Source organism: Callorhinus ursinus, unplaced genomic scaffold (genome assembly GCF_003265705.2).
Source record: "Callorhinus ursinus isolate GAN/ISIS: 27379988/994484 unplaced genomic scaffold, GSC_fseal_2.0 scaffold12, whole genome shotgun sequence".
NCBI classification, from domain to species: domain Eukaryota; kingdom Metazoa; phylum Chordata; class Mammalia; order Carnivora; family Otariidae; genus Callorhinus; species Callorhinus ursinus.
This window is the reverse complement of record NW_027397074.1, coordinates 78,671,667-78,681,053: the sequence shown is the minus strand read 5'-3', so window position 1 is coordinate 78,681,053 and position 9,387 is coordinate 78,671,667. Positions and strand designations below refer to the sequence as shown.

The following is a 9,387-nucleotide window of genomic DNA, read 5'->3' as shown; positions in this document are numbered from 1 at the left end:
AAATAACGTTCTTGAACTCAAAGGGTTAGTTTTAATTATCAAAAATTCTCAGTATTTTCATCAGTTGTATTCCAGTAATTGTAACAGTTAATCCTGTACTCAGTTAACACTAAAAAATTTCCATTTATATTTTTTGTTGGCAAGAAAATAGGGCAAGTGATAAAATTTCAGGCCCGAAAATAGGTTACATTACGATAGCATTCTTTGCTGAAAGCAGAATGGAAATACCAAAGAACCTATTGGTTTATGTTTGTAAATGGAGAATAAGTATCAAATTGCTGTACATTTAAATTGCACCAAATGTGTTTAAAAGAGTGATATAACAGTTTTATTTTAAAATAATATTTACATGACACCAGGAAACACATACTTTGGCAACTCAAGTTGATATCTAGAAAGTGAGGGGATACATGATCTTTCAAAATGCTTTTAGGGGGTGCATGAGCATAATAGTGGGGGGTGTGCTTTACAACGCTGAACAGGTGAGGTTGGGGGACCTCAGAATAGAAGCACCTGGGGGAGGGTGCCTGCTTTTTTAAAAAAATGCAGATTCCTGGGCCCCAGCCTGAGTGACCAGGAAAGGGGTGGGCCCCAAGCCCGTCAGTTTTCAACATGCACCCCAGGTGGTTCTCATGCAAACCCATAGTTAAGCACTACTTTAAAAAAATAATACAAACTAGCCAGTTACAGTTTTTCAGCCGTGGCTGAAGAGGGAAACACCTGCCCTGTTTTCGGATTGAGGGAAGAACTTTAACAAGCTTAATTCGAATCTGAGCTCGGAAAGTAGCAGCACCCATGGAGAAGCCGAGAAAAAGGAGAGGAGCGGGGCAGGCAGGCACCGGCACCCGTCAAGTCCCAGGAGCAAGGCGGGGAAGGCCCCGACGGTGGCTGCACGTGTGGGGGGACGACCGAGGTCGGGCCCTTTCCCAGCGGGGGGCGGGGAGGGTTCTCTGGGGGGGGGGGCGGCGCCGCGCCACCGCGGAGAAGGGAGCGAGGCGCACAGCCAAGGCTGAGCATGCGCTAGCGGGAGGCTCGGAGGGCGGGGCGGGGCGGGGCGGGGCGGGGGGGGGGGAAGCGCTGCGAGGGCAGGGTACTTGCCATGGAGGTGCCCTGGGGTCCTGTGACAACACTGCGGGGACAGGGGAGGCTTCGGTTCCCTCGTGGTCCCATCTGAGGCCTAAAGTGCAGCGTGGGGGTGGCCGGCTCCCCCGACGGCTCACGGGGCCGTGCTGGGCAGTTGTCCCCTCTTCCTGGGATCGCAGAAGAACTGCAGCTTCCTGGGGAGCAGCTTCACCTCCACGGGCATGGCCTCGTACTCCTCACTGTCGATGCTGAAGGAGCCCCCCGTTCCCTGTGGAGAAGGGGAGAGGTGGGTCTGGCACCTCTGCAGCAGGAGCCGCTCACCACGGAGCGCAGCATCCTCTCCGAGGACGTATCCGGAGACGGGCACGGGGCTGCTGCTGGAAATCTCCCAATTCTGCCATCCGCTTCTTGTCGCGGGGGGCGGGCTTCTATCACCTCCCAGAGTATTTTGGGATTTGAGAAACAAGGCCGGAATTTAAAAATATTTTACTAGGATACAGGGGTCCTGCCGCACCTTCCAGGAATTAATTAACATACAATGTTATAGGACCTTGCCGGCCCTCATCTTAGGAAAGCTGTGATGTCCACTGGATTATTTTCATGGTTCTTCTTTAGGACATAATTAGCTTTATCCCTCAAGTACAGCAGCATTAATGTTACAGATTCTATAAAACCTTCCATAATTCATGCACTTAGTTCAACATTTGCTATGCTGAAACTACAGGGCCACCCACTCTGGGGGATAGCGTCTGTTTTACCTACAGTCCTTTCTGAATACCGTAGGGTAACGGTCCCGAGTCTGCAGAGGCCATCTGTGGTAACTCTCCTGAGGCATAACTCCTAGAATAACTATAGAATTTAGATTATATTCCTAACGTTTTCCCCTCTTATATAGGTTATTCTAAGCTTGGCATTTTATAATACAGGAAACCTCAGTGCCATCCCAAAAACGGTTTCCAGATCCTGTATTTAAAAAAAAAAAAAAAAAGGATCCACGATGAGTATCTGCCAACTAGAGAATTCTCTGTGTCTTACAACACGGTAACCTCTGCATAATGTACATTCAGAAAAATAAAGGCTCAGGAGATATAAAGATCACATTACAGAACCGTGGCTTACAAATGCTGGAGGTCTTCAGGAGTCCCCCGCTCAGCCCTGGACTCAGAAGGGGATCCTCTCATCTCTTCAAGTATCCCTGAACATCACCCAGAGCCTGGCCAAGTGTTCAGCCCATACCAGGCGCCTAGACATGAGGGTCTGTTCACAGAAAGGAAGACCGACCAAGAACGAACCCGAAGCTGTGGGACGGGAGCCCCACTTACCTCGGGAAGCAGCAGAGTGCACTGGCTGGCCTGGAGACACTCGGTACCGGCCACACGCAGCTCGGGGTCCCTCACCTTTTTGCTTCTGTTGGTACAGGAAAAAGCACATTTGGACACCAGGGCGGGCAACTGCATTCCAATCACGAGAGCACAGCCCGTTCTTTTGAGCTTAAACAGATGGACTCATGCTATGCTGAACCTTGGGTTTTGTGAATAACTTTCCCACAATGATTCTTGCTCAGCAGTGTGATATATTCTAGATTGAGGAGGTTAACTTGCTGTAGAGAACTGTGTGTGAAGTTAAGACCGAGTGATTTTGTACCTAATTCTTGGGCTATTAAAAATCCTTTTAAAAATTAGAATGAACATTTTTTTAGAGAAAGTACTAAACTTGTGTTATTTGGTACTTGTGAGCCTATCGTTACTTGAAGGAGAAAACATTTATTCTAAAGCAGACATTTCTTTTACATATTACATATGAACAACCAGTTCTTGCTGATTTTCTATATTCATATTAACAGTCCACTTAGCATACTACTGTCTTTACCTTGGAGTAAAACTATCAGTCTACACACACACTCTCTCTCTCTCTCTCTCTCTCTCTCTCTCTCTCTCTCTCTCTCTCTCATGCACATATATCCTTGGGAGCCAGTCGTGGTCAGTGGAAAGAGTAAAAGCTAATCCAAGTAAATTAGTCCATTCTTTAGCATTAAATGATAACGTTAATTCTTTAGCATATGAAGCTTCAGAGTTTTCTAGAGCAACCTCACAATGTTCTATTCCAGTACCCAGAGGAAACAGACATTACTCAATCTCACTTCCTGTAGAGACCAAAGGAAACCAAGTTTCTGCTGCTGAAGATGACAGCAGTGATGCAGAACATGAGGACTCACCTACATTAAGCAACATAATCGGTTTTTCTTTCTATTTTTGGATGACAGTATTATGAAGGAAATTTGAGTACAGCTGGCCCTGTGGGCCAGACTGTCAATTAAGACAGTGTGAGACTTCAGGACACTCTGGAGGAGAAGGGAAAGGCTTTCCCTTTCTTCCTTCTGCTACAGATACAGCAAGCAAATCAAAGGCTGCAGAATCAGCTATTCAGCAACTGAAGAATTTGTACCAAAGGCAAGAACAACGCAAACCAGTGAAAGACAGTCTGCTGCCCGTGCTGGTGCAGATAATTGGAGTAGCCATGGAGACCACGCGGCCACACCAGAAATGTCTGCTCCTTCCGTGGGCACAAGAGGGAGCTCTGAGACAAAGCACCAAACAACCTTGGCTGAGCAGATTACCAGTTGGCATGGCAACACGCGGGCTCCTAGGATGTGCTGAAGCCGGGTTGAGGGGGGGTTAGAGCATTCTTAACCAATAAAACACCGGCAGAGGTCGGGCTTAAGAAATCAGACAGGACCAGAGGATATTTTCTAGTGGAAAAGGGAAAAGCCTGGAGATTGTGCAAAGTACTCCATACCTTTTCAGGTTTTCCATTACTGCCCTGCAGGCGGGGCAAGGGGGCCTGACCTGAACAGTAAACGATAGAAGTGCTTCACCGCGGAAAACACTTGGCCACACATCCTCTCATTTGAGACTCAAAAACAACCCTGAGGTAGTTAGGTGTGATTACAGTATTCCATTTCATACACAGAGAAGTTAAAGGATCTGTCCAAGTCATGAGGCCAGGATGTGGCAGAACGGAGATCTGTAGCCAGAGTTCTGGACGCTGGGCCAGGCGCCCATGAATCCTTACTCTCACTGGAAAGGCAGCTTGCCCCCACACTCGGGTTTTCCCCAAACGAACAAGAAAAGCCAAAGAAGGAGAAGAGGGGCATTCTACCTGTCAACCCAAACACTTGAAAGAAAGAAAGGCTACATAGTCCCCAAACCACCCAAGTCCTCCGTTGCTCTCTCAGACTTCATGGGGATCCGGAATAGTACATGCTAGAATACGAACTACTTAACTCGCATTTCCTACAAACCCCAGCCCACTTACCCTATAGTTATGAAGTCTCCTTTGCTGACAGTGTCGGGTTCAATGCAGATGTTCATAAAGTCTTCTTTGCTCTGCAAGGTCAAAAAGACTAACATTAATACTCTACATTTTGGCTAATGCAGCCTGTTGTCCTCCTTTACCCTCAGAGGTTCATATTTTAAAGCTGTTTGTTATACAGAGACCTTTACTTTTAGTAACTTAATCTTGAGTATATTTCTTTCTTTTTTACATTAAGACCCTACTGAAGTATAATTTACATACCATAAAACTCATCACCTCATCACTGCTTGCTTGCTTGCTTGGTTTTTACTACCCAGATAAGCTAAACAAAAACTCAGGTTTGTCGGAACTCGGAGTGGAAGGTTTGCGAAGCCCCGACACTACTCGTCACAGCTGTGTGGTCTCCGGGGTTCCCTCCCCGAGGGGTCAAGTTCCAGCCCGTCTACCCCGGCCGGCCTCCATCCTAACAGTGCGTCAGCATCACACCACATCTGCTCCGTCAGCTTCTTGGTCTGCAGAGCCCAAGTATGTGCGGGTTTGTTGGTTTGTTTGGTTAAAGGTTTATTTACTTGAGAGAGAGAGAGCGCAAGTGAGGGGAGGGGCAGGGGAAGAGAATCTTCAAGCAGAGCCGCTGCTGAGCACAGAGCCTGACTCGGGGGGCTCAATCTCACAACCCACGAGATCAAGACCTGAGCTGAAACCAAGAGTCAGACACTTAACAGACTGAGTCACCCAGGTGCCCCCCAAGTACGTGTTTTCAAATGTTCTACATGCAGTTTTGATATGCAACCAGAGTTGAAGAGCAGCAATCCATTTCTGCCATAGTAATATTTTAAAAACTTCTCATTACCGTCCACCAAAAGCTCTAGAAGAACTGAGCTACAAGGAAGTGGCCATAAAACCAGACCGGGTTCTTGGAGCACTCCCCCCAGTTTACCACCACTTAGTGGCTAGCAAGACAAACCTGGCTCTCTATAAATCAGAACCAATACTTCTGTGACTGCTTCAAATACAGGTACTGTTTCTGTTTGGACAGGTTCAAAAATCTGTAGCCCCAGGATAATCCATGAGCTGCTGAGAGCGGACAGCCTTTGCCGAAGAGTAAAGAGCACTACCAAAACACAGCTTTCTCTCTCAGCCCGGAATTACAGAACATACAGGGGATGACTTGGCTCTAAGTTCACCTTTTATGCAACAACTTACTGAGTGTCAACTACCATAAACTCTTCCAGGTGCTTGGGTTACATCAACGAAATAAAAAAACCAAGTATTTCTGCTTACAAAGAATTTATCTTCTACTGGGAAAAGTGGAGGAAATAAACAAAAAAAATAATAAATAAATAAAATAAAATCTAATAATAGTTATAGAATATATTCGAAGCATGTTAGAATGTATCAGTACAAAAACAGTAAATTATATATAGAGAGAAACATGGTAAATTACGAAGTATATTAGAAAATAAGTATATTAGAAGTATATGAGAGTTTTGGGGCGCCTGGGTGGCTCAGTCGTTAAGCGTCTGCCTTCAGCTCATGATCCCAGGGTCCTGGGATCGAGGCCCGCATATCGGGCTCCCTGCTCAGCGGGAAGCCCGCTTCTCCCTCTCCCACTCCCCCTGCTTGTGTTCCCTTTCTTGCTATCTCTGTCAAATAAAATCTTAAAAAAAAAAAAAAAGCATATGAGAGTTTATTAGAAAAATGAGAGAAAAGAATACAGAAACACCAGATGGTGTGGGTGGTAGGGGTGACATTTTAATTTTTTTTAAAGACTTTATTTATTTGTCAGAGCACAAGCAGGGGGAGTGGCGGGTTCCCACTGAGCAAGGAGCCCGATGTGGGACTTGATTGCAGGACTCTGCTTAACCGACTGAGCCACCCAGGCGTCCCACAATGAAACCTCTCTGTCTACATCAGAAGTCCGACATCGACGCCTGCTATCACTACATCTACTGAACACTCTAGTGAGGTCCTGGCCAAGGTAGTAAGGTGAGAGAAAAGATTAGAAGGCTAAGTGTTTGAAAGGAAAAACAAAACTTGCACTATTTGCAGTTGATATGATTGAATCTATACAAAATCCAAAGGAATCCATAAAATAAACTTAGTAAGAATTTCGTTGTAAGGTTGCTGATTCCGTATAAAAAAAGTCAATTACATGTCCATCTAAATCAAATATTTAAAAATGAAATTTTAAGGGATACTATCTACAATAGCATCAAAAATTAAGATAACCAGGAATATATCCAGCAAAAGGCAAAATGTTAGAACTATAAAACCTCACTGAAAGGCATTACCAGCCTAATGAAGAGCCATGCCACGTTCATGTAATAGAAGAGTCAATATTAGAGAAGTGTCATTTTTCCTCAAATTGATCTACAAGTTCAGTGTAATCCTGTGATCAATATAACAGATTTTTATGTGGAAATCTGTTAAGGGATTTATAGAGGCCAAAGAGCCAAGAATAGTCAAGAAACTCTTTAAGAAGAAAAACAAAGAGGGACTTATTATAAAACAACGATAATCAAAAGCGTAGTACTAACAGGTTTAGACAAACAGAGCAACTGGAGAGAACCTACAAACACGCCCCTGTACACCTGCTCTCACAGCATAAGACTGCAGGGGAGCACCGTTCAGTAAACGGTGCTTGGACAACTGGCTTTCTATGGGCAAAGATTATAAAATTGGAGCCTTACCTCCATCATTCACAAAACTCAATTATAGTTGAAAGTGTTTCTCTTTAAAGTAAAAATAGAATCATGTGATATATATCACACCAGCCTGGTTTTTCATTTAACAATATATGATGAATATCTTTCCGTGTCAGTAAACAGAGAACATCTTAAATAAATGTACCAGAATGGATTTAATCAGTCCCCTGGTTCATTTGTTTCACATATTTTGCTATTATAAATACAGGGAACAGAGCTGTACAAGAGATCCTAATTTCCACACATTCCACACCCGTTAAAGCCTCTTTTGACTCTGAATGTACTTTTTTAAATGATAAATGAGTTTGGAGCTATCACATGGCAGCTTCATTGTCTTTAAATATTTTCTTGCATTTGCTTTTATTTTTACGAAGAGGTGTGGAAACAGAAAATGAATGTACTGCTCCTCGTGATAAGCGGCACAGAATCTTACACTCTCATAATTGGCCCTGAGATCAAAAGCCCTCAGCACTCTGCATGTGGCTAATCTGGGGCCACAATCACACCCTCGACCGAACTCCATCCATTCGTTGGTATTCCGTCATCAGAGAAAAGAACAATGTTCAAAGAACAAGAACAAAACACTAGAAACACCTATTATCAGAGATGGGTTATAAAAGCAATGTATAATTAGAAAATTTATCTTTCTTTTTGAAATTCCTCTGGAATAGAATCTATTTTTTTCAACCTTAATACATTTTCACCAGTGTTTGCAGAATTCCATTATGTAAGAAATAAGGGAATGGCTACACTATGTATGTGTATGCATCTGATTATTCCTGTAGGAGAAATTCCTAGAAATAGAAGCACACCCTGGGCCCTAGTAACTCTGTTTTAGATGCTTCGGAGAGACCAGCAAGACAACGTCAAGAAAGGGTGTTCTGATTTACAGTTCCAGCAGAAATGCATTAGCACCCATTTCCCACCCACACCAATACGGCACACCCTAGAATGCTTAATTTAGGACATTTCGTTGTTATTTTTATTTGTATTTCTTTGATGTGAGCACTTTTTCTGTTTCCTGACCTATTGCATGCATATAAAAGTATGTAAAATTCTCAGGGCAGTGCCTGGCAGATAGTACATATTCAGCAAATAGAAGCTATTTTTCCATGTTTATATCCTTTGTGAATTTCTATTCTTGTCCCCGTGCCTGTTACTTATAGGAGTCCTTTGCCTATTTCTTAAGAGTCTGTTGTAAGGAAAGCTGTTAACTCCTGCTGTATCACATTCTTTTTCCCAATCTGTCCTTAAAAATTTTGTTTATAGTTTCTTTAATCGTAAGTAGACAAATGCATCAATATGATTTTTGCCTTAGACACCATGCTTAGAAAGGCTCGGTCCTCCCCTGAGTTTATACTGATAATCACCTCGATTTCACTCTAGTGCTTCATGATTTTCCTAATTTAACTCTTCATTCCAACTGGAACTTAGAAGGCGAAGGAAGCTGTGTTACCCACATGTTATACAATGGACATATGTTACTTTCCTAATTAGAAAACAACTCACTACTCTACTAACGTCAGAGTCGAACTCCAGGCTGCATGCGTACGTTCATCGCCACGTTCAAGTCTACATGCAGTTTCCAGACGGACCAGGTCAACTGTGCACAGACGACCTGGATCTTCATAAAACCTGATCATAGTAATGGGTCCACGGGACAGGGTAACTTTTCTATTCACATTCTTGCTCATACAAACTACTCAGGTTTTTTCTACAGCAGGGATCAGAAAACTCTAGATGGCCAGGGAGTCGGTATTTGGGGCTTTTGGGCCAGAGAGCCTGTGGCAATGACTCGACTCTGCCATCAGCACATGAAAGCAGCCACAGACAGCACAGATATGGATGAATGTGGCTGTTCCAAATAAAACTTCTATTATGGATATTGAAACCTGGATTTCGTATTCTTTCTGTGTATCACAAAAAATTCTTTTGATCTTCTCAGAACCGTTTGAACATGTAACATCAATTCTTAGTTTGTGTGCCACCTGAACAAAAATAGGTGGCAGACCAGTTTGTCAATCTCTGCCTTTATTTCAACATTTTTTTTGGTGTCTTGTCAATAGGAGCACCATCCAGAACTTTCCACGCTGACGGAAAGGTTTTGTATCTGCGCTTTCCAGTACGGCAGCTACTCACCACATACGGCCTGTGGGCACTTGAAATGAATGCTAAATTTTATTTAATTCAAACAGCCACGGTTCTAGCAGCCCCCACACACTGGACCGTGCCTGTCAGCAGAGTGGGCCCTATGTATATGTGTATATATATATTTTTTTTTCTC

General features: G+C 43.7%; 2 protein-coding genes across 7 annotated transcripts in view; one reads left to right on the top strand and one right to left on the bottom strand.

Annotated features, from left to right (window-relative positions):
- Positions 1-6,068, top strand: part of DENND11 (DENN domain containing 11) — a 53,447-nt gene extending 47,379 nt beyond the window's left edge. The window contains exons 10-11 of the transcript XR_003204904.2: positions 4,716-4,923; positions 5,435-6,068. The gene's annotated coding sequence lies outside the window, so the exon portion shown is untranslated. The remainder of the gene's footprint in view (positions 1-4,715; positions 4,924-5,434) is intronic.
- AGK (acylglycerol kinase) overlaps positions 1-9,387 on the bottom strand; it is a 77,396-nt gene that overhangs the window by 2,412 nt on the left and 65,597 nt on the right. For 5 of the 6 annotated variants that reach the window (XM_025854714.2, XM_073899301.1, XM_025854715.2 and 2 more), the window contains 3 exons: positions 4,399-4,469; positions 2,406-2,490; positions 302-1,351 (listed from right to left, as the gene is read on the bottom strand). In XM_025854714.2, the coding sequence (XP_025710499.2) occupies positions 1,217-1,351; positions 2,406-2,490; positions 4,399-4,469 (291 nt within the window). In that variant the 3' untranslated portion in view covers positions 302-1,216. Of the gene's footprint in view, positions 1-301; positions 1,352-2,405; positions 2,491-4,398; positions 4,470-9,387 lie in introns of those variants that run through there. The other variant, XR_012380375.1, reaches the window with a different exon arrangement.